Source organism: Ceratotherium simum, chromosome 24 (assembly GCF_057802395.1).
Source record: "Ceratotherium simum simum isolate JZ-2026a chromosome 24, ASM5780239v1, whole genome shotgun sequence".
Lineage (NCBI taxonomy): Eukaryota > Metazoa > Chordata > Mammalia > Perissodactyla > Rhinocerotidae > Ceratotherium > Ceratotherium simum.
The window spans coordinates 6,056,673-6,081,511 of NC_141923.1; the positions used below are offsets into that span (position 1 = coordinate 6,056,673).

At 50.2% G+C, this 24,839-nt stretch overlaps 1 protein-coding gene across 2 annotated transcripts in view; it reads left to right on the forward strand.

Annotated features, from left to right (window-relative positions):
- The window catches only part of WARS1 (tryptophanyl-tRNA synthetase 1), a 31,020-nt gene extending 6,402 nt beyond the window's left edge, over positions 1–24,618 (forward strand). For both annotated transcript variants that reach the window (XM_087447942.1, XM_014790541.2), the window contains exons 3-11: positions 5,222–5,435; positions 6,421–6,529; positions 10,756–10,875; positions 11,415–11,597; positions 16,086–16,186; positions 18,064–18,176; positions 18,334–18,507; positions 22,669–22,809; positions 23,993–24,618. In XM_087447942.1, the coding sequence (XP_087304068.1) occupies positions 5,222–5,435; positions 6,421–6,529; positions 10,756–10,875; positions 11,415–11,597; positions 16,086–16,186; positions 18,064–18,176; positions 18,334–18,507; positions 22,669–22,809; positions 23,993–24,154 (1,317 nt within the window). In that variant the 3' untranslated portion in view covers positions 24,155–24,618. The remainder of the gene's footprint in view (positions 1–5,221; positions 5,436–6,420; positions 6,530–10,755; positions 10,876–11,414; positions 11,598–16,085; positions 16,187–18,063; positions 18,177–18,333; positions 18,508–22,668; positions 22,810–23,992) is intronic.
- Positions 24,619–24,839: the final 221 nt, after the last annotated feature.

Consider the following 24,839-nt stretch of genomic DNA (forward strand, 5'->3'; position numbering starts at 1 on the left):
TCTTACTCCTTCGTTTACTGTGTTTGGGCAGAGTAAATCCTCCAGTGGTTTCTGAAAAAGTTAGTGCGAAGGAAATAATTTTGGGGGATCTTGCATGGTCTGAAAGTATCTTTATTTTACCTAATATTTGATTGATCACTGGGCCGGTTATAGAATTCCAGGGTGGAAGTGATTTTTCCCAGGGAATTCTGAAGCCATTGCTCCGTCATAGCCAGCTCCCAGGGTTGCTGTGGAGAAGCCAGATGCCATTCCTTTGTGTTTTCTCTGGAATTTTGAAGAATCTTCTCTTTGTTCCAGTGTTCTGAAATGTCTTGAGACAGGTGCTCAGTGCTCCTTTCAAACTAGAAATTCGTGACCTTTAATTCTCAGAAATTGTGTTATATCTCTGATTTCTTCTCTTCTGTTTGCTATTTATTTATGGGGTTTTTTTTTTTTTTCCCTCAGAGACTGGTCCCCTGATTTTCTTATTTTTTGACTTCTTTTTCTTATTTCTTTTTCTTTGATTCTTTCAGGTACATCTCCTCAACTTCTCACCCTCCCATTGTTTGTCACTTGTCCTCCTCATTTTTAATTTTCAAAAGCACATTTGCTCTCCGAATGTTCCTTCCCTCACGCTGCCCTGTTCATATTTCATAGCTATGGTGGCCTTTGATCTCTGAGATCTGATGATGGTTTTCCTGATGTCCCCTGCCCCCTCTATAAACTCCGTTTCCTCCAAGTTAGCTTTTTTCCTCTGCCTTTCGTATTAGAGGCAATCCTCAAGTGTTTGGTGATACTTGCCATCCACTCACATGTCAGAAAGGAGCACGGAAAGATGCACAGAAGCTCTGCACACGTTGGGGGAGCTTATCAGGGTAGGTTTCCCTTCCCTGGAGGGCCACCAGACTGCTCTTTTGTTCAGAAATCTTCAGTGTCGGGGTCTTCAGATCTCTTTGGGGTTGGTCGAGTCCCCAGAGAGGACCCCTCCAGTCTGCTGTCTAGAAGGAACAGATCTGGCTGCCAGTGTTGTGCAGCTGAGTGGGACAGAGGATCTGGCTTGTGTGACCCTTCACTGAAGCTCCCTGTTCTCAAGGCACTGCCCCTGCCCCCACTGGGCAGAGCGCCCCCAGTCTAGACACTTAGAACTCTTCCTTTCTAGACACTAAACCTCTGGCGGGGGGACAGGGTGGCACTCGCTCAGCTGTGTGGGGAGGCTGGGGTGGAGATCTGAATCACTGCTTCTTTGTGTGTGTGTGTGTGTGTGTGTGTGTGTGTGTGTGTGTGTGTGTGTGTGTGAGGAAGATCAGCCCTGAGCTAACGTCCATGCTAAACCTCCTATTTTTGCTGAGGAAGACCGGCTCTGAGCTAACATCTATTGCCAATCCTCCTCCTCTTTTTCCCCAAAGCCCCAGTAGATAGCTGTATGTCATAGTTGCACATCCTTCTAGTTGCTGTATGTGGGACGCGGCCTCAGCATGGCTGGAGAAGCGGTGCGTTGGTGCGCACCCAGGATCCGAACCCCGGGTGCCAGTAGCGGAGCGCGCGCGCTCAACCGCTAAGCCACGGGGCCAGCCCTGAATCACTGCTTCTTAAACAGACTTTCAACCAGTGTTCCTCTTGTCATAACCCACTTTCACCCTCACTTCCTTGAGTACCTGGGGCCACTAATGCCCCAACCTCACGGGAATTCCACAGCAGCATAAGTCCAGTCACTGCCCAGCATTTCCACGACATCTTAGCATTCGTTGTTCTCACGTGCTCAATCAGTTACCAGCCACCCATCTGCTTTCCAGCTTCTGAAATCTCGTTGCTGTCATCCTCTTCCTGTTCCCTTTGTCCTCGTGGAATTCTGCCTTTTTTAAAGCTCTCTTTGCTGCTGTTGCAGTGGGTTTCAGAAGTGTGATCCATTCCGTCTGCATCTTCAGCTGGCACGTATGCACTTCCTTTCATCCTGGGGTGCCTCCCCTCTTGGGTCCCCCAGCTTCTGCATCTCCAGGACTTCCTCATCCATCACTTCCAACCCCTGTTGTCTTCTTTTCAGAACTCTCTTCCGAGTTTCTCAGCAGATGCTGTCACCCATCTCACACCTACCCCAGTGGTTTACTTTAACTGTGTGGACTCCAAATAAACCATTACATTTTAAAAGAAATAAATAATACTGAAAGAAAGTGATGTCAAAAAAAGGAGTTGATTATTTATAGAAAGAGGTTGACATACCAGGTGGGGCCTAATGGATGAGGCTGAGTTAGTTGTTTAAAAAACAAAATCTAAAATAATAAAAGATGCAATGTTGATCATTTACTCTATAAACCCATTTTGGGACCTTGACAGTGATATTTTTGTCCATTTAACATTAAATTTGAATAACTTTTAATAAATATTTTTAGTTAGTAATTCTTAGTGACTCCAGTTATGTGCGTTATTTTAACAAACGAGCAATTCTTAACACAGTTTAGAATAACTCTTCCAAGCATAGTCTCTGACTAATGCTTAGTTGGCTGACACTCAGCAAGAGAGATCAGAGATTCCACGATGAGACCAGAGTTAAATGACAAAAATTCAGAGGTTCATTTGTATCTGACCCTGAACTGTATTATAACAGAAGCTCCTGATGTTTTAGAAATTCAGTTTACGCAAAATGGTTGAGCTACTTCAGGAGTGCCAGTCCAATGAGGGCGCTTTCTCCAGCTGTCCCTGCCATCTCTCTAGGCCGTGGGCCTTGACATTCTATTCTGCTCTGTGCCCCGAGGGAATAAGACCCACTGCTTTCAGAAACGGTAGCTCAGGGCCGGCCCCGTGCCTTACCGGTTAAGTGCGCGCGCTCCGCTGCTGGTGGCCCGGGTTCAGATCCCGGGTGCGCACTGACGCACCACTTCTCCAGCCATGCTGAGGCCGCGTCCCACATACAGCAACTAGAAGGCTGTGCAACTATGACATACAACTATCTACTGGGGCTTTGGGGGAAAAAAAAGGAGGATTGGCAATAGATGTTAGCTCAGAGCCGGTCTTCCTCAGCAAAAAAAAAAAAATAAGAAAAAAAAGAAACGGTAGCTCATAAAGCAGGGAGTCTGCTGGGGGACAGGTCAGAATCTGGGGGCTCGGGCAGGAGACAGTGGCTGAGGGCATGTACAGTGTGACCAGACTCAAGAAATGACACTGCATCATGGAGGTTAAGATAGAGCAGAGCCTTTTTGTTCTTTTAATTCACGTAAACTTTTTAAATTGAAATACACCTGTTCAGAAAAGTGTGGAGATCTGAAGTAGGCAGCTCACTGAATTTTCACAAGATGACCACATCTGTGTAACCGGCACCCAAATGGAGGAAGAGCATAGTGGCACCCGGAAGCCATCCCTGGCCCTTCAGTCACTGCCTCCCCCTCCCACGGGAGGCCTCTGCCCTGACTGCTCCTCCGTGGGTAGTTCTTCCTGGGCTGGGACTCGATGTCATCGGGTAGTATATAGTCTTTTGTGTCTGGCTTTTTTTTTTTTAGAACATCAGCTTTTAAGTTCTGTTTCAGTATCTTGGTCCATGTTAGATTGAGAACAGGAAAAGAGGGCGAGCCTGCTTGTCTATTTCAGGCCCATTCCAGATTACAGATAGTCCTCCAGCAGGAACACTGGTTGAATGTTTGTCTTTCAAAGAGCCACCTAGGGCCGGCCCTGTGGCTTGGTGGTTAAGTGCGCGCGCTGCAATGCTGGTGACCCGGGTTCGGATCCCGGGTGCGCATCGAGGCACCACTTCTCCGTCCATCCTGAGGCTGAGTCCCACATACAGCAACTAGAAGGATGTGCAGCTATGACATACAACTATCTACTGGGGCTTTGGGGGGAAAAAATAAAATAAATAAAATCTTCAAAGAGCCACCTAGTTGCAAGCAGAGTTAGGCCAGATAGAGTATGAAATGCCAGCACAGCCAGTGATTAAAGGGTATTGGCTGCAGTGTGCTTCGAAGCAAGGTAATTCTTCCCATAGATAATTCGATAGATCGTGCTTGCTGAACGGTTATTTTGTTGCAAGCGCTGTGCCCAGGCTCTGGAGAAGAGAGGGCGGTAAAAGGTGCTTCCCTGTCCACCCTTGGCAAGCATCCTGTCTCTCATATGAGGGGTATCTGAGGGGTTATTGACTCTGCAACTTGGACTCGTTCAAATGACGAATTCCAGATAGTTTCAGAGTTTGAAACACATCGTGTCTGCGCACTCAGCCTCAATAACAGTCCTTTGTGGCCCAGGTGCTGTACCTGGTGGAGCACTTCTCTCTGAATGGGGGTGGGTGTTGCAGTGTTTCTCCAGCGGGAAGCCCAGTTTATGGCACATTAGGTATAAACTCTACATGGAAATGTTTGTATTTCCCTTGGCAAGCAAATCGGACTGTGTCTATTCTCTGTGCTCTAATCCAGCAAGGCCAATTACGGGAGTAGAGCTTCAGGGCCCCGTGTAACTAATCTGCTTCATTAGTCTGCTCTTGGAAATGCCCAGCTTCCAGCGGCGGGACTGCAGGCTCCTGGAAGAGGAAGTCTTTAATAGATTTCCAGCGTACCCAAGGATACATTGTACATTTGTTTTTCTTATGCTTATTTTAAAACACTTAAATACGCAAACGCTTCAGAGAGTTTGAGAAGCATCCAGACTGCAGTGGCATCTCTTTCCCAGTGAATCCCTGCTCAGTTGATGACCTCAAAGCCTGTATTTTTCCCTTGCCTTTTATCTGTTTCCTGATGTCTATTTGAGTTGCTGTTACTGTCCTTGGTGGCATCATTGTTTAAATTTCCATAAACATTCATCTCAAACTGTGGGATGTAAAAGCAAGTTCCAGTGCATAACTCAGTATACTCAATTAAAGGAACTTGTTACGCGGGTCCTCTGGCGTGAGTGGTGTTAGAGAAATCTTTAGTGTATTAACTCTGTCCTCAACAACAGTGTACATCATGTCCCTACATTTCTCCCATAGTGTTTGTAGTAATAATCCAGAGCAGTAGAAAAACAACAGATTAAAATAAAATACATTCAGGCCCACAACTTTCTGTGTGTCCATGGGGAAGCTCCTTCACCTCGCTGAATCTCAGATTCTTCAACTGGAAAATGACAGTGACAATGATGCCTGCCTCTGGGTTGTTGGGAGACTAAACAAATTAATGTGTGTGAATGCCTTTAACACAGTGCCTGCCCCGTAGTAGCAATGACATTCAGCAGATGTTAGCTGTTGTTAATATTTTTAGCCTTCATCCTTATTTCCTTTGTTCAGGGTGAAATCGACTCTGCAATGCAGAAATTATCGTCACTAAAAATGAGCTACAAAGCTGCCACAGGAGAGGATTACAAGGCCACCTGCTCTTCAGAGAACCCGGCACCTGGCAGCAAGGGTGGCCTGGATGACACGGAAGCTGAGGAGGATTTCGTGGACCCGTGGACAGTGCAGACGAGCAGTGCAAAAGGCATTGACTATGACAAGCTCATTGGTACGTCCTGGGAAGAGCCCCATCTTTTAGAAGTGATTCCATTGATGTTTTTTATTTTGAATTAATCATCAATCCAGTCAAGCTTCAAAGTCAGGAAAAAAATAGATCCTAAAATCTTTGGGTGGTGCATTATATTCCCAAAGGATTATTTTTAACTAAAATAATAATATAAAACTGAGTTCAAAATAGTGGTCTTCAGTAGACAGTTGAAGATAAGCTTTTCCCTTTTTTTAAGTAATTCAGAATGGGGGAAAAGTCTATGGAAGTGGGCATCTTTGCAGTCATTTAAATTGTCTTTAACTTATTGGTGACAAGTCATTCATTGATTACTCAAGTTTCTCGTCCAGTGATGTGGTTTATGGAGCTAAAAAGCGGGCGGTCAGTTTGAGAAGGATGATTGCCTAACAGATGGCAGGTTGTCGTTGCCACGCCCTTCCTCGAGGGCTCCTGCTCAGGAAAGTCCCTGCTCTGAGGTCACTGATGAGTGACAAAGAGGAAACACAGCTCATCTGTTTTTATCTAAGTCGAAGCCATTTTCCATGATTTAAGAATAGACAATCAATGAGTGAAAATTTACTTGAAGACAGACGTTAATTCGGTTCAACAAATAAAAAAATATTAAAATTATGGTTGTCAGTGTACATAAATTATACCCTAGTAAGCAGCTGTATGTGTGTGTGTCAAAAGTTGCTAGCTAGACTGTATTCTGGGTATGTTTCCCATCAAAATCCAATCCCAGACAAAACCGAGTTTTATGCTGTAAGCTGTTTCCTGTTTTGCTGCGTGTGGCCTCAGCTGTCATTGTTAACGTGGAGGACGCTGACTTTGTGTTGAGGACGGCCCAGAGCAGAAGGCCTCGAGAGCTTTGGGTTCATTAAGGTCGTGCACGGATCGCTTGGTTTCCCCTTCATTTCAGTAATGTCTGATCGCCGAACCTCCCACTGCCTGAGATAGTCATCTCTGCCATTGTCCAATTTCTTTCCAGTTCGGTTCGGAAGCAGTAAAATTGACAAAGAGCTGATCAACCGCATAGAGAGGGCCATTGGCCAGAAGCCGCACCACTTCCTGCGCAGAGGCATCTTCTTCTCGCACAGGTCAGGGGCCTATTGGCGCAGAGCTTCTCAGCCCTCTTCTCTAATTCCAGAGATGACTGGGAGGCCACCTGAGACTGGGGGGAGAGTAGTAGCTGCTTGTCAGGCGACGGGGGTGCCCTTTCTGTCCAGCTAGTAACTGTCTGCAGGATCAGGCCATCCCTTCACCTCCGGCCCTTAGTTTATTCATTTGGAGGCTGCCCACCTCACGAGGTCGAGGTCAGGTACATAGCAGATGAGATTCATGCCGGATTATGTGCTATAAATTATAAAATGTCATAAAAACAAAAGAGATTAATATGTCCAAGTTGAGTGTTTCCTGCACGATAAGCAGTAGGCTTCCTGAAATTATGTACCCTCTTCCTCCTATTCTACTGGCCTGCTCACAAATAATATCAAAAAAGAAACTAATGGAGTATCCATGGAACAGAGTTTGCCTACCTTAGACCATAAATTCCATGCAGATAACATCAGAAAATAGGCAGGTTCCAAAAGGGTTCCTGTCTCTCCCACCCACAGGTGACCTCAGGTTGAGGCCGGCCTGCTTTTGAGGCTGTGTTCTTGGAGTTTATAGTCCGAGGTAGGGCTGTTCTATTCTGCTCGAGCTTTACGGTCACAGAAGAGCACACACAGGACAGAACTCGGCAGTCTGCCCGAACACTTCAAATTCTCTGTGCAGAGAACTCCAAGCCCCACTCGGTCCTCCTTCTGGGCATAATACAATCAAAGCTTTTTCCTTAATTGAGATTTAATTCACCTTTTTGAAGTCTACAGTTCAGTGGTTTTTAGTATGTGCACAAGGGTGTGCAGCATCACCATCTAATTCCAGAACATTTTCATCACCCCCAAAAGAGACCCCCTACCCATTAGCAGTCGCTCGGCATTCTTCCCTTCCCCCCGCCACCACTGGCAACCACCAGTCTGCTTTCTGTGTCTATGGATTTGCCTATTCTGCACATTCCATATAAGTAGAATCATACAATATGTGGCCTTTTGTGTCTGGCTTCTTTCACTTAGCATCATGTTTTCAAGGTTCCTCCATGTTGTAGCATGTGTCAATACGTCGTTCCTTTTTATACCTTAATAATGTTCCACTGAATAGATACACCCCAAATTTTGTTATCCATTCATCAACTGACAGACATTTGGGTTATTTTCACTTTTTGGTTATCAATAATGCTGCAAACATTTGTATACAAGTTTTTGTGTGGACATGTATTTTCACTTCTCTAGGGTGTGTACATGGGAGTGGAATTGCTGGGTCATAAGGTAACTGTGTTTAACTTTTTGGAGAACTGCCAAACTGTTTTCCACAGTGATTGCATCATTTTGCAGTGTACAAACAAGGGTTCCCATTTCTCCGCATCCTCGCCAACACTTATTATTTTCCATGTTGTGTTTGTTTTTATAGCCATCCCAGTAGGCATGAAGTAGGATCTCATTGTAGTTTTGATTTGTATCTCCCTAATGACTGATGACATTGAGCATCTTTTCATGTGCATGTTGGCTATTTTTGTATATCCTTTGGGGAAATGTCTATTCTAATCCTTGGCCCACTTTTTAATTGGATTGTTTATCTTTTTATTATTGAGTGATACTAGTTCTCTTTATATATTCTGGATAGTAGTTTCTTATCAAATATATGATTTGCAAATATTTGCTCTCGTTATGTAGATTGTCTTTTCACTTTATTGACAGTATCCTTTGAAGCACAAAAATTTTTAATTTTGATGAAATCCAATTTATTTTTTTCTGTGGTTGCTTGTGCTTTTGGTATCGTATCTAAGAAACTGTTGCCTAATCCAAGGTCATGAAGATTTATGCCTGTGTTTTCTTCTAAGAATGTTATGGTTTGGGCTCTTGCTTTTAGGTCTCTGATCCATTTTGAGTGAATTTTTGTGAGGTAGGATATCCACTTTCCCAGCACCATTTGTGGAAGACTGTTCTTTCCCTATTGGATTTTCTTCGCACCCTTGTTGAAAATCAGTTAACCATATATTAAAGGGTTTATTAAATGTACTACAGAATCTTGATGACTGCAGCTTTATAGTAAGTTCTGACAATGGAAAGTGTTGAGTCCTCCAGCTTTGTTCTTTTGAAGATTATTTTGGCTAGTCTAGGTCCTTTGCATTTCCAAATGAATTTTAGGATCAACTTGCTAATTTCTGCAAAAAAGGCAGCTGGGGTTTTAATAAGGATTGCACTGAATCTGTAGATCAATTTGGGAAGTATTGCCATCTTAAAATATTAAGTCTTCCAGTCCATGCACATAGTTGTCTTCCCACTCATTTAGGTCTGTAGCCTCTTTCAGGAATGCTTTATAGTTTCAGTGTACAAGTCTTGCACTTCTTTGGTTAGATTTATTCCTAAGGTTTTATTCTTTTTGATGGTGTTGTAAATAGCATTTTCTTAATTCCATTTTTAGATTGTTCATTGCTCCTTCTGAGGGAAAGACACATTCTTGCATTTCTCCTGTCTCTCAGCCATCTTCTACAACTGCACTGCACTTCTGACACAGGATGTGTGGGGTTTTCACACCTAACTTAACGGTTAAGTTAGCAGTTTACCATTCTCACTGCCCTTGTGACTTGTTTATTACTTCAGTGTAGTCATCGTGTAGGCTCTTGGCTTAGGGAGGCATAGGACTTGAAGCTTTTGGCATTCTCAAATTTGAGAACGCCTCTCTGTCTAATTTTATCTCCTGAAAAATAAGGGGTTAGGTGAGATCTACCACGGCCTGTAGTGACTGGGCCCCCTCACCAGCTGGGCGGGTCCCTGCTAGAAACCAGAATGGGCCTCAGTCAGTTGCCCACACTCCTCTCCTCAGGACAGCACACACAGTGAGTCCCCAGAGACTCCCACAGAGGCATCGAGAGTAGCTCATGTGACAGCTGCATTTTCTTCTCTTCTATAAGCCCATAAAAGTTTTATTTGGTTCATTGTGAGAACCAAAGAAGGACTTGTTTCTTCCAAAATTAAGTTTTTTATTCTTTCCTTATTTCAAAAGCAGTGTGATCATTCCATGGGGGAAGAAAATCAAAACTAAGCACAAAAAAACAGAATACTCATAATCCTATCTGCCCAGAGGTGAGCACTGTTAACCTCTGGCTTGGGGAGTAAGGAAAAGTCACTTTTAGAATACTGTTGTGTGGATTCTCCTTCCCAGACCTCTGGAAAAGGTGGCTTTTTCTTGTATTTTGGGCCACTTTGCCCAGAAACAAAGAGCATTCACAGCTAGAAGGGTGCCAAATAGTGCAATCACTGGGGCGTTGGGGGTGCTTTTAAAGGTACAAATTCCCAGACGTTACACCACACCCGCACAATCAGAATCTCTGAAGGTTGGGCCCAGGCAAATGTGGTGTGGAAACAGCCGGCCAGATGATTCTGATGCACAACCAGGAAGGGGGACCCTTCATGTGCATTGTCTGTGGACGCCAGTCCTAGGGGAGGGCAGATGATTCCACAATGACTGCCAGATGAAGACACCTGGTCCCAGCCTGGCTGAGGGAGCCCAACTCAGATCTCCAGCTGGGGACTTCACCTCTAAAGTCCTGGGGGACGTTCCTTACTCCCCTCTCTCAGTCAGGACTGTATGGAACCCTGCTATTTCCCCAGCCTGGTCTCCAGAGTCTCAAGGCTGGGTGATTCTAAACGAAGATTGTGCAGTGTTGGCCTGGTGTCCCTCCCAGGAAAGCAGGTGTAAAGCAGATGGTGCATCGACATGGATATTTGGAAGAATTCCAAAAGAGTTCCAGTGGCTACCCAACCGTATCCATCTTTTAAACACGTTATTCGAAACCTGCATGTAGAACAATCACAGGAGAAACCATTTCAGTAGAAGTTTCTTGTCGTTTTGATAACATAAGCACCAAGGATAACAAACTAGTTATTATCCGTGTTATTTTATCTGTCATTCCCAAATGAGCATTAGCACCTTGATTTTTTTTCTCTAAAATCACACTATTTCCTGGGCCGGCTCCGTGGCTTAGCGGTTAGGTGCGTGCGCTCTGATGCTGGCGGCCCGGGTTCGGATCCCGGGCGCGCCCGGAGGCACCGCTTCTCCGTCCAACGTGAGGCCGGGTCCCACGTACAGCAACTAGAAGGATGTGAACCTATGACATACAACTGTCTACTGGGGCTTTGGGGGGAAAAACTGAATAAATAAAAAAAAAATAAATAAATAAAAAAAAATAAAATCACACTATTTCCTTTTCTCCTTTTTCCTTTAGAGATATGAATCAAGTTCTCGATGCCTACGAAAATAAGAAGCCATTTTATCTGTATACGGGCAGAGGCCCCTCTTCCGAAGCAATGCATCTAGGTCACCTCATCCCATTTATTTTCACAAAGTAAGTATTGCATCGTATGACTTTTCTCACTTTTATTAGTGAATCGGGAATGTTAGTTGTAAACTGTGTCTAGAACCGACAAGACAGTACTAGTTCATGTTTGCTGAACAATCAAGGTCCTAGGGACTTGGCACCTTTGTGGCTTCTGTTCTCTCTGTTCCGGGTGTCACTTTAGGAGAACGTGACGTGATGGAGAGAGCACAGACCTGTTTCCTCCTCCTCCCTGTCCCTGTGACCATAGGAGACTTTCTTCTCTGAACCTTAGTTTCTGCATCTGTAGGAGGGAAATAACACCCACCCCATAAATTATTCTAAGGCTTCAGAATAAAGAACATAAAGTGGCTAGCACAGAGCTGATGTGCAGGGCCCTCCAAGTTAGCAAATAGGAGTAGCCCTCATTCTGATCAGTAAGATCATGCAGTTCTGGAGACAAGCAAGCTTTGATGTACATTGTTAGCAGGAACTGTGTTTTCAAATGCAAAATGGCCTTTTTATGCAGGGGAAATGAGCTCTCCGCCTTCTTCCTGTGTGTCTCTTAGGTGGCTGCAGGACGTGTTCAACGTGCCCTTGGTCATCCAGATGACGGACGACGAGAAGTACCTGTGGAAGGACCTGACCCTGGACCAGGCCTACGGCTATGCTGTAGAGAATGCCAAGGACATCATTGCCTGCGGCTTTGACATCAACAAGACTTTCATCTTCTCTGACCTTGACTACATGGGGTAAGAAGAAAACGTGTGGCTGCTTTTTAAATAAATAGATGCAGACAGCAAGTCGTCATGACCATAGCTAAACCTGAAATATCTGAAGTGATCTTAAGGCCTGGTAAATGTGGAGTGGCCGTGAGTCACAGCAAGTCTGGCCCGTGAAATAGGGTTAGATGAGACTATCACTGTCATCATTGTTATCATTTCCATGGTTCTTTATTTTATTTCTCTCCCCCCATTCCTTAAAACAACCTGATTCCGCTGCTTGAACCCCTAGACACACCATGGGTTCTGCTGCTCATTTTAGGACAAGGCAGCGTTGGGTAGCCCAGTCCCTAGCGCACGTTTGTGCAGCCTCTTCCCACCCACCGTGGCCCCTCACAGCCTCAGGTCCCCCACCAGCCAGCACTCTCTGTAAACGCACATCTGGTCCTGGCCCCCAGTCACACCCTTCCTGGTTCTCCATCATCATTGGGGTGAAGTTCTTACTTTCCACTTGGCACACAAGCCCTTTTGTGATCTCGCCTGTGTTCCTCTCCAGCGTCACTGCCACCTCCTCTAGATGGAACGGTTTCCAGTTCCTCATCCTCACTTTGTCCATGCTCTTCTCTGCCCAGAGGTCCCCTCCCTAACCCACCACTCCTGGCTCAGCGGAATCCTACGCTTTCTTCCAAACACGTGATCAAGCATCGCCTTTTCCTGGGAGCTCTCCCTCCCACAGCCAGAGTTAGATGCCCCTCCCCCGGTCCCCCAGCAGCCCGTGCTCCACCTCCCCCACATCTGCTGCAGTGTGAGGGGTGGCCCTGTCCCACGAGGTCAATAAAGCAAACAGTCACAGAGTGCTATGGCAGGTGCCCTCGGAGGCCCTGCGAACACAGCAGTGAGCACACCAAGTCCCTGCCTTGCTGAACTTAGATGTTGGTGGGGCAGAAACAAACCTCTAAAACGCCCGTGAAGATGACTCCATGGGTGGGCATGCAATGGGGGTGGGGGGCGAACCTTTGAACAGTCCGCATGAAAAGACCACCACATGAGCCCCCCCTATTTTAAGCACCTTCTGAGAGAGAACGTGGGGTCTGGGCAGCTGTTTCTCAAGCTGTCTTCTTTTTGGTGACTGGGGTTTCACATCTTCCACCTTTGCTTGGTGAGAACATCCTTTGTGTTTGCAAACATGGGAGGAAAGATGAAAGCCCAGACGGCGTGTAAGCCCAGGGTCTCTCCTTTCTCTTCTCAGAAAGGCATCTTGTGTTTGACCTCAAGTTAGGAGAGACTTGTAAAAGTTAAAGCCTGGGGCCGGCCCCGTGGCTTAGCGGTTAAGTGCGCGCGCTCCGCTGCTGGCGGCCCGGGTTCAGATCCCGGGTGTGCACCGACGCACCGCTTCTCCAGCCATGCTGAGGCCGCGTCCCACATACAGCAACTAGAAGGATGTGCAACTGTGACATACAACTATCTACTGGGGTTTTGGGGAGAGAAAGGAGGAGGATTGGCAACAGATGTTAGCTCAGAACCGGTCTTCCTCAGCAAAAAGAGGAGGATTAGCACGGATGTTAGCTCAGGGCTGATCTTCCTCACAAAAAAAAAAAAAAAGTTAAAGCCTGTTTTCAAATGTCTTACTCCCTTTAAGTTTCTTCTAAATACTTGAGCATTTTACTCTTTTTCTTACAATTTAACTCAGATTTAACGAAGCCCCTTCCTGGTCTGTAGGAGCTGGAAAGACAGCAGAGCCAGCTCCACCCCCTCTTTGGGTGGGGGGGTGTGGCAAGGGCTCCATGGGGACAGAGTCAGTGGCAGGCAGGCAGCTTCCCCACCCCGTCCCCCTCAGGGTTCTGACCCCCCATGTGGGCCCAGAGAGGCCTTCCTGCTGGGCGTCCCGAGGGACAGAAGGACACGCACCAGGAATCTGAAAGCTGGTGTTGCAGGCCCAGCTCTGCTCCTGGTTGGTTCGGCAAGTCCTTGGCTTCTCTGAGCCTCCGTTGTCCTGGGAAGTGGGGCCCGTGAGAGGCAGGCAGTCTAGCGGAGGGGTGCAGAGTGCTCTGCCGGGATCCACATCCTGACCCCCACATGGTGTGATCGGTGGTGACCTGCCTCCTCTCTGCCTGCTCGCTCGGCTCATTTATTCAGCAGGGGTTTATCGAGCATCTACTAGATGCCAGACTGGTGCTGGGGTCGCGGCAGCCAACACGGCAGTTACCCACCAGCTGTGTCGGTTATCCTCTCACGGGGAGAGTCAGCTGGTTAACAGATAACGTGCCCGGGGATCGTGCGTGTGGTGAGGACAAAGGAAGGGGCTTCTGTGGTCGGGAGGGAACGGCACCTGGGCTGCAGGGCGTTATGAGGCCTGCGTGGGTTACTGCATGTGAAGTGATTCCAGCAGTGCCGGCTCCTGGTGAGCGCTCGGTGCATGTCACTCTGAACCTCTGACACTGTAACCCTCTCTGTGCCTGTGGAAGGGATCTAGGAGGGCTTCTTTAAGGCGTCTGAATGTGAAGGGCCAGTGTTCTCCCCGGGGGCAAACTGTGGTGTTCACCCGCCATCTGTGGGATGCAGCCGGGTCTGTTTTCTGTCACCAGGGGCAAAGCCTCGGGCTGCGGGCACTGGGTCACACTGTGTGGGCACTGGCGTGTGCCCGGGGAACCAGTGTCCCTCTGGGGAGGGCTGCTGCTCACGGTGCGGCCCCGCACTCATCCTGCAGCCTGAGCACCGCGGCGAGGAAGTGACCTGTCTTCCAAGAAAGGTCAGGGTGGTCTTCAGGAATACTGCTCAAACACCAGGGAGCTGGAGTCCGGAGTCATGTGGGGTCCTGTAGACTCCCTCCTTGTGGGGCCCTGGGGGCCGTCTTGTGCAGCATGACCCCAGCCAGAGGGGTGGCCCACCTGGCTGATCTGCGCTGGAGCGTTTACAGTTGCCCCCACCCCAGGGACTCGTGGAGTCGTTGCTGCAGCCATCTCCCCCAGGTGGAAACAGCTGCTTGTCCCGGCCGGGTGTGAGCAGCGTGAGGCCTGCTGCTGCCCTGCGTGCAGGCATGCCTGTTTCAGCAGACGACAAACGGGCACCTTTCCAGGCGGCTGCTGCGCTCTGCTCTCCTTTGTTTCCATCACCCTGAGTGGGGGACCCAGGCTGGGCCTACTTGGCTTGTTGCGGTGCTCGTGGTGCATCATCTCTGGTCTTCTCTCTGTAGCACTGTCCCCACCCTGACCAGTGCCTCCAGGGTTGGAACTTGGCAGGCCGGCCGCCGCTCAGTAAAAGCCACCTCCCGCTCCCTGTCCCCATCCCTGTCCCCATGCCCGTCCCCCTGCTGAGTGGGCCTCTGCTCAACTCGGAACAGACCCTGGTGCGAGACTGTCTTTGCCCACCTCCCTGCCTCCTGGCTGCCCCTCACCCAGGCAGCCAGTGTCCCTGCTCCTCTGACGCTTCACCTGTCTGCCCAAAGACATTCGGTAGTTGTCCGCCCTGGGCCAGAAGTCTTCAGCTCCTCAAGCTGTGAGATGGGGTGAGACAAGCACAGGCTTTGGGGCCAGACGAGCCTGGGTTTGGATCCCAGCTCCTGTAGCCACTAGGTCTGCGACATGACCGGTAACCTCTCTGAGCCTCCATCTCCATCTGTAAAGTGGAGGCGAAGCTGCCACCTGGACTGGCAGTGTTAACATGTGCGCGGTGCTTAACACAGCTCCTGCCACGCTCTGCAAGCACTTAGGAAACGTTCGCTTTCTCACTTTCTCCCTTTGTATCCTGACGGTGCCTGACACTTGGCAGGGCCTAGGCAATAAAGCTGCTGAATGCGTGAGTCAAAAGATGTAGTGTGAGAAGCCACTCTGGGTTCTGCCGCCTCCCTGTATTTGCTTTATCCTCAGCCTGGTTTCCTCTGGTAACAGAACGGCTGCCACAGATAGAGGCCTCTTATCCACATGCGCTTACCATCCAGAAGAAAGAGTCTGGTTGGTTGAACCACCACTGTGGCCCAGCCCTGTTGCTGGGGATGGGGCCATCCTGCCCAAACGGCACGGCTGCCCCACCGTGGAGGTAGCAGTGGTGGCCGGATATGGGGAGAACCCGCTGCACTGAGACAAGCCCTCCTTCATGGACCCATCCGTTGCTATCCAGATGCCTCATCTAGCGACAAGTTGTAAATTGTCTTCCATAATACACAACACCGTCTGTCTCAACAGAAAAGCTCCCTTGGGGGTCCCAGACTTGAAGTCCACAGCACGCTCAACCACTGACCCTGGCAGAATTTACCTGTTTCGTGTTGGCCGCTGGGTCTGAATCTGGCTGTGTTCTTAGCTCCCCTGCTTGTCGTCTCGAATTGGTTTCACGCTGGTTTCCACCCTTCCCGGTCCACTTTGCCTGCTGCAGGTACCTTTGCCTACCACTGGCTTCTGGGCACCTTCCTCCCAGGCTGTGTCCTCGCCCATATCTGGCCCACGCAGGTTTTCCCATCTGCTACTTTGCCCTCGGCGGGAGGCCGCCCTCTGAACCTGGGGTTTGATTCTGGTGTCTTTGCAGGTCGAGCCCAGAATTCTACAGGAACGTGGTGAAGATTCAGAAGCACGTCACCTTCAACCAGGTGAAAGGCATCTTCGGCTTCACCGACAGTGACAGCATTGGTAAGGAGCCGAGGCGGCCCCGCCCCTGTCAGAAAGGAGCGGCACTGGGTGCTGGGGTGGTGGACGTGGTGTCTGCCCTGGGCCGAGCTGTCGCTGAGATGGGAGCATGTGCCGTCTGTCTCTAAGTAGTAAACCCAGAGGTGGGTTTTCCCGTAACGTAAAGAGCTAGGGCAGTGCCTTCAGCCACATTTCTGGGCCATGTGGAGCTGTACTTCAGGATACCATCTGTCCCTCTCCTCAGTCCTCCATTTTAAGGTTTAGAAGAAAGAAAGAAAAGAGTAGAGGTGATTTTGACCTGCCATAATTGTCTCCCTGGACCTCAGTGTCCCCACCTGGAAGGAGGGGCTTGACTGGAGCCCTGTGGAGCCCGCCCCGCCCCCAGCTGATGGGCACATGTTTGCCTGCCCTGTGCATGTTTATGGGCCTTTCCAGAGAGTTCCACACCTCTTTCAGATGCGTTGCCTTCTCTCCTTTTCTTGACCTAAGAATCAATCCTTGAGACTGCTGGCTGGGTCTCCTGATCCCCCACACACCCAGGACAGTTCCAGGATGTGCCCGCAGCGCTATGCCCTGCTGGGAGGGAGCCCGTTCCAGGGCCTGTCAGTGAGGGCCTGCAAGGATAGGTGCCGAGGGAGATGCCACCGAGAGGCCTTGCTGGGAGGCTTGGCACACAAGCAAACCTTTCCCTCGGTGTCTCAGTCAGATTCCTTCCCAACAGTTGGGGCATGAACCCTGTGCTTTTGAAAGAGCTTTCTCCTTGGAGTCCCAGCCTGCAGAGGGAAGACGTCTCAGTGGAGGCTGCGCTGAGCGAGTAGGGAGACAGTGGACATAACGAATAGCTGCACACACTTCGCTCCAGGGGACCTGGTTTGAATCCCGGCTCAGCCAACTGCTTGCTGTGTACTAGCTGTGGCAAGCTGTGTACACCTTGAGCCTGGAGGTCCGCAGTGTAAAATGGGGGCGATGCTGGCACCTTCTCGTCAAGTTGTGAGGAGCAGAGGAGCCAGGGAATGCCCTGAGCATGGAGCCTGGCCCCCACATGCAGGGAGTAGCCACCGCTGCTCTGCTTTAACGGGGCGCTGGTGGCGAGGGCAGCCATCCCTTGGTCCCCCAGAGAAAAACAGGAACCCAGAAATGGGTGTCTCTTTCTGAGGTGGGCAGAAAACAGCTGCTAGGAGAGAGCAGCGCAGAGACAGGACTTTCAGAGGAGAAGAGAAGCAGCGCCCCCGAGCTCGCCCTGCGGTGCCGGAGCAACAGCCAGGGGCACGTTCTCAGCACCAGCTGAAGCCCGACTGCCAGCCAGCCCCGGGATGCCTGGGCGGGCACTACCCAAGTGGCACGGCTGGGGTGGACTGGCGCAACACCACTTGTCAAGGGTCATACAAAGGTCCATGCCCTCTGACCCATAAGTTCTGCTTTTGTAGGTCTAAGCGAGTAGCAAAGCAGTGTTAACAGCAACAACTTCCAAAACATTGAGAACAGTTTTGTGTACCAAGGTATCATAGTTTATAATAATTAAAGAGGAGGAACCACCCAAATGCCCGGTGGGTAGAGAACAGCTAAATACTGTGTGACAGGAATCTGGGACAGAATCCATTCAGCAGCAGCGTGGGAGGGTGGCACAAAGGGGAAGAGGTCAGGAAAACTGAAGAGTGTGACCACAGACCGCACAGAGTGAAACAGAAGACAGTGAAAAGAGCCCCCAACTGAGACTGTCGGTTTCGTCCTTTTACTTTTCTGTGTTTTTCAGATTTTCTTTAATGATTATTACTTTTCTAATGGGGAGAAAGCCTATATTTGTCCATCCCTGTCACTGGGTTAATCAGCCAGAATAGGAATTGGTCTCGTGTGTGACAATATTCTGTCCTTGCTTTCAGGGAAGATCAGCTTTCCTGCCATCCAGGCTGCGCCCTCCTTCAGCAACTCCTTCCCTCAGATCTTCCAGGACAGGACGGACATCCAGTGCCTCATACCCTGTGCCATCGACCAGGTCAGGAGGACAGCTGGGCTTTCCCGGTCGGGGGCTGTGCAGAGGGTTCCTTGTGCTCTTCCGTGGCGGTTTCCCGTGAGGGCCCGCTTCGTGCTGCTCACTGGCTGAAGGCTGGCCCGTCCTTCCAGCTGTCCTCAAAAGGCCCCTCTCCCCACAGGACCCTTACTTCAGAATGACGAGAGACGTCGCCCCCAGGATCAGCTATCCTAAACCAGCCCTGCTGCACTCGACCTTCTTCCCTGCCCTGCAGGGGGCCCAGACCAAGATGAGCGCCAGCGACGCCAACTCCTCCATCTTCCTCACAGACACGGCCAAGCAGATTAAAAACAAGGTGAGCGCGGCCGGGGGCGGAGGGGCAGCCTGTGCGAGCAGAGCCACGCCTGAGAGAGACGCACACTCACGCATGCACACGCACCACCACTCTGCTTTGGGCGTCCACTACACAGGGATGCTGAACTCCAGGATCAGTAACTGCTCCCTGCTAACTCGAGGCAGCCTGTCCCTGTTCCCGGATTTCAGGTGAATTTGTTTTGTTTGCCCTTTCATTTAGGCAATACTGTAGATTTTTTTTCTTTTCTTTTCTTCTCTGCTTTTCTCACCAACCCTCTGCTCTGGAAGCAAACTCATGCCAGTTTCCTTTAAAGTTACTATTGAACAATAGAAAAAATATTCCCACATTTCTCAGCGCCAGCTGTAATCCAGGAGCCGGACCAGGTGCTTTGCTTGTGTTTTTTGGTTTTATTTCTCACTGGGAGGTCGTCGTGTGTTCCTTTTAACGATGAGAAGGTTGAGGCCCAGAGAGGAGGCCCAGCTTGACCTAGTTTCCATGAGCAGAAACCAGCGAGTGCCCTCCTGGCCCAGGAGCAGCCATTACCAAGGTGGGGCTTGGGGCTGAGTGTTCTCCCTGAGGCCGGAACTGACGGATGTCCCCCGACAGGACAGTCGTGTCAGCCTGGGAGTGCTGCGCCCGGCCAGTACACAGTGGGCGCCCAGTAAATGCTGGTCGAATCACCAGAGAAACTGAAAATAGGAGTTAGTTTGAACTTTCTTACTTGTCAGGGCTGCACTTCTGTTGCTCGGTACTGAATTGCCAGTGTGTGTGTGCTCCCCTCGCTGTTCCACAGAGCTGTTGACGTTTCATTTGGAACCAAGTGTGTCTTTGCGGGTTGGACGATCACAGTAGGAATAACAGAAACTGTATTTGAGGCATGTAGTGCAACCATCTGAGACACCACCGGCCCCTGACCCTTGTGGAGAGCCCCGAGCAGGTTCTGGCCAACAATGGGGAGAGCGTTCCTATCAAAACTTTCATCCAGAAAATGGCCGTCACCACTTCTCCACCCTCGGTTTGAAGCTGGTATAAACGGCTTTTTCTTTCCCTTTCACTTCTGGCTGAAACTTCTAGAGCACAGAGTGCAGAGGAGGGGAGGGGAAGCTCCTGTTCCCTGCGGCAGAGAAGTCATTTGGTTTTGTTTTTGAGAAGTGGTTTTAAAGAAGTCATTTATGGCTCCGGGGCATTTTTCATTCACTTAGGGACCAGCAGAGACCCCGAGGGCTGGGTGAGCAGTGAGTGTGAGGTCAGGAACCACATAGGCTGCAGAGGCCACAAGGGTCACGAGGCCTGCGGGGCGGGACAGGCTCAGGCCAGGCCCTGGTTCTCAGTCCCCAAGCCCACCTTCCGCTCCAGAATCAGAACCTCCACACAGCCGAGCCCCTCCCAAGAATGACAGCAGCCATGCCAGGGACACGCCGCCAGGCCGTGGTCACCTGCCCTTGCTCACCTGGGATCTCCTGGAGTCCCAACAAGCCCCCGGTGGCTGTGTCCATTTGGTAGGCGAGGAAATCAAGGATCAGGCAGCTTCCCTACGTTCACACAGCTGGAAGCAGTGGGCCAAGACCGTGACCCAGCTCCACCACTGGTGGCCTTCCGTGGCCTGGAGTCCAGAGCCCTGCTTGTCTCGGCCCTGCCACTTACCTGCTGTTGCCAAGCGACCTTGGCTCTCGGTGTCATTTGTGAAATGGGAGCAGCTCTACCAGCTTCCTAGACTTGAGGCTTACGTGAGATCACATATGAAAAGTGCTTGTAAACTGTAGCGTGCTGCCCAAATTTAAGATTGTAGTTTAAAAAGTGAATAGTTGGACAGCTCCTTTATAGCGCAGGCCAAAACATGCCTTCCCAGGCTGTCACCTGGGCCCTGTCAGAGCCCACAGGCAGACCCTTCTGCAGCAGCGCTTGGAAGTGTGGAGTCTCCCCTTTTCTAGGACGAATGTCTAATAGTTTGCCAGCCTGGCCACCCAGTTGTGATTTCTGGTCACAAGACCCCTTTAGTGCCCGTTCCCACGGCTGGCCTCCAGCTCTAGGGTCAGAGGTCCCGTGGCACATCCCCACCCTGGGTCTGGGGGCTCCTGGAGGCCAGCTCAGCCGTCCCATTGGATTGTAGTAGCCCAAGCCCACTGGCTCTTGGGGCTGGAGGGTTGAATCAAGTCCTCCATCCCTCCACCCTGACACACTTGGCATAGTTTCCTGTTACACTGAATTATGCTGAATCATGCTGGTTTCGGTAGTGCACCTCACTTGCTTCTGTCATTTTGGGTCCTGCCAGCAGCATTCTGGGCCCCACAACCAACACTGCCCTCCACCCTAACTCAAACCTATTCTCCTGTTGGTTTCCTGTAAGTCAGGCCCCAGCATCACTGAGGACTGGCCAGGTCCAGCACCAGGCTGACTTAAGCCACTCTCGGCAGCCTTGGTGTCCCAGGAAGAGTGAGCCAGGCTCCACCCCAACTGCCGCAGACAACAGCTTCTGGACACTCTCGCCTCCTTACTTCACCTGTAACATGGAGAAGGCAATATCGAGGTCACTGGGGCATCAGGGATTAAATGTTTGTAATAATGATGACAGCCGCCATTAACGGCGAGTCTGCTGTGTGCCACTATTGGCACGAGAGGCCTGCCCGGGGGGAGTGATGTGCAGGAGGCGGGCAGTGCCCTGGCTTCTTGGAAAATGAGCAGCAGACATGCCCTTCCTCGTCCTTCTCTCAGACAAAGACTGGGAACTGTCCCCGGGCCCTTGGAGCCTGGGAGACTCTGTCCTCAAGACTGTTCCTGGCACTGGAGCGCCTTCCCCGAGGCCCAGCACTGGCCTGGCCTGGGAGTCTGCGCCCAGGAAGATGCCTGTGCAGGCAGGGGCCACCACACGGCCAGTGACTCCGTGAGACACACAGCACCTGCCCAAGGGCACACAGCCCTCAGGAGAGGCTGATACCAGGTGGTTTTCTCTTCTTTCTGTATATTTTGTGTTTTTCATAGTTTTTGCAGTTCGCATACATTGATTTTATTTTATCACTTGCTCTTTTTTGTTAAGAAAAGGAAAGTTGAGACTTATTGTCTTTATTTTTCCTGCCCCCGGCCCACGCACCAGCAGCCACCTTTCACCAACTTCCCTTTGTACAGGGCCTCACCCAAGCATCTCTGGCAGCTTCCTCTTTCCCTGAGCAGCCCTTAGCGGCGCCCTCCAGAAGGAGATGGGATTCCCTGGCCTCACTTGTGCCCGACAGCCTCTGCCCCTGACCCTGACGTTCCTCTGCTTCTTCCAGATGACCCCAGTACCCAGTTAGTAATCTGCCCTGGGCTCCTTCTGGGGAGACTTACTAAATGTCTCAACTTAGGAATTATTGACTCCACACACCCTTCTCCCCATTAAAAATAAAATTAGTGTGACATTTGTGTATAGTAGGTTTCTCAAATACTTGTTGAAAGAACATTGAAGGAACTTTGTCTATCCTTTTTGGCGTTGCTCTCGTCTCTTGGCCCTGATTTCTCCAAGATTATCTTCAATAATTCCTAAAAACCATTTTGGTAGTTTCTGAGTCTGTCTTTTTTCAGCTCCTGAATTTGCATGTCTTCAGGTGGGGCCCAGCCTGCGGGCTCTGTCTGCCTCCACACGTCTCATGGGTTCTGCTTTCCCTTACGAGCCGTGTTCTTGTGCCTCCCGTTCTCCTTTCCCGGTGGAGAAGGCAGCAGCCAAGCTGGGTCGGGGGCTGCTCTCGTGTCCTCTGTTAACAGCACACCCACCCCGGCAGCAGCTGCCTCTTCGTGTCGTCTGTTTTACTCTGAAGATGTCTCCTCCTCTCTCTGGAGCTCATTACCTGAGAACACTTTAGGACATTTCCCCCAAATTTCAACACAGTTAGGGGTTTGGTTTTCCCAACTCTATTCTGTGTCTGAGGGGAGAGGGGACTTCAAAGCTCCTCTGCCCTCCCTTCCCCCCTTCTCTGCAGGGAGCCCCAGTGTGGCTCGTACCCAGGCTTGGCAGGAAGGAGCCTTTTGTGGGGCGCCTCCCACTGTCCGTGAGCCTCAGCCTCCCTCTGGTCAGGCTCTGATGGGCAGAGCAGTTGCCAGCCTGGCTTCCAGTACTCAGGCTCCCGGCCAGTTTCCACATGCAGGGCAGCCGGGACTGACCAGCGTATCTGTGTCGTCTTGCTGGTGCAGGTCAACAAGCACGCCTTTTCTGGAGGGAGAGACACCGTTGAGGAGCACAGGCAGTTTGGGGGCAACTGTGATGTGGATGTGTCCTTCATGTACCTGACCTTCTTCCTTGAGGATGATGACAGGCTCGAGCAGATTCGAAAGGTGAGACGGGAGGCCAAACCGCCCTGAAAGGTTCTGGCAGCCGTGCTTAGGGTGGCCAGAACTTCCTCAGCACCTGGGCCTTAAGAGCTGGCGCTCAAGTGAGACAAAATTGAGTAGGTGGATCATGTTTTTAACCATGTGCCAAGGAACTTTATGAACAGATAGCTCACAAAAGAGAAAGTACAAACTGCTATTTAGAACCCACAGAAAGCTTTAATCTCCCTGGCGATCAAAGAAATATAAGTTAAAACAAGACACCAAGAAAGTGGAGATGACTCCCCTCCCGAGCCAGTGGGGCTTGTGTTTGCGCTGGTTGTTAGCAGGTGAGCCGAGTGTTCGCACACGGCCCCTCGGCGAGCAGTTTGTGGTGGGTACATAGAGCGCAAGGAGTCTTCATAGCCTGTGCCCCGGGTTCTCCATTTCCTGGGATCTTTTCCAAGGAAGTAATCCTAAATAAGAAAGAGCTCTCTGTACCAAGATGTTGAAAACGATAACAGCAGCAAGTTCAGCACAGACTGCACAGCAGAGGAGACGTGCGCTGAGTGGTCACGGGGTGGGTGAGCGTGCAGGCGTGAGGTTGTAGTGACACGGGCGATGTGCCTAGGATAGTGGTGGAAGGTACCAAACTGGAAATGCAGTGAGATCAACTGTGCTTCAATAAAATGCACCGGGAAGAAAATCTAAAAGAAAACGTGCCAGAACGTTAACAGGACCCTCAACCTAGGTCTCGGCTGTGCGGGGGACTTTCCCTCTGCTTGGTGCTGCTTTGTGGTTCGGGTACTTGATGAAGTTTGTGCCACGGATACATATCACTCCCACAGTCAGAAAATGGAAAATATCCAGCAAGAATTTTAGAGAAGCGGGTGAGGCTGAAGGGAGCAGTCACTTGTTCCTCTGCCTGTAGCCCGTGAGCTGGCAGGGAGGGCGGGCAGGGTGCAGTGACACTTCCTGTTCCTTCCCCTGTGTAGAGCGGGTCACAGCCACTCGTCAGAGCCGGGCTCTAGTTATTTTAAGAAAGCGTGGTTTAAGGTACAGGTTCTTGTACTTCTGGGCGCCGCCCGTGCACCAGGCTCTGCATGGGGCGGGGGGGGGGGGGGGGGGGGGGCTGGGCAGGTGCCCAGAGCAGGGAGGTGCCCAGGGTGTGGGGAGCGATTCTCATTGTGGTCTGTTTCCTCCGGGGCAGGATTACACCAGTGGAGCCATGCTCACCGGCGACCTCAAGAAGATACTCATTGAGGTCCTGCAGCCCTTGGTGGCTGAGCACCAGGCCCGGCGCGAGGCAGTCACAGACGAGATAGTGAAAGAGTTCATGACCCCCCGGAAGCTGTCCTACGACTTTCAGTAGCGCTCATTTTATGCCATCAGCACCCCAGCTTAATCGAATCACCGCTCCCCTAGGCCCTGCCCCATGGTGATTACTGGCCTCGGGTCTTTCGGCCCGTGTGTGTCAATACTGCTTCTGTGAGCGTCATCCTGTCCGTCCCTTGTGAGCAAAACCCTGTGGGGTGATTGGTGCCGTGTAGCGTTGTGTGGTCAGACAGACCAGTCTAGCTGGAGTCTCTCCCACAAAGCAGCCCGAGGGTGTGGCGCCTTTGCCAGATGTCCTGGTCCACAGGACGGCCTCCATTTGAAAGCGTCCAACGGTTCCCAATACACTCTTAAAGCCTGCCCCGTGAAAGCATATGTAGCCTGTGTGTGCATATCATGAAACTAAAAAGTGCTTTGAAAAGTCGATGTGGGGAAGTTTAATGGGCACAAGATGTATTTCAGCCCACGCTCCAAAAAAATAAAAACAATTGCTAGCTAAAAGTTTTGCTTGGTGTTTGACTAGGGGATCTCCCAGTTTGAAAGCTGCTTTGAACATTGAGTATTGGCCAGAGTTGGCCAGTTTTTGTTAAATTGAGTCTTTTATGGGCGAAACGTTCCAGTTTACTTAGGAAACTCCAGACCTTGCATGTCCTCTCCTCCAGAAATCATGCTTTTTTCCCTGGACACACTAAGATTTTGTTTCCACCAAATAATCCTAGACA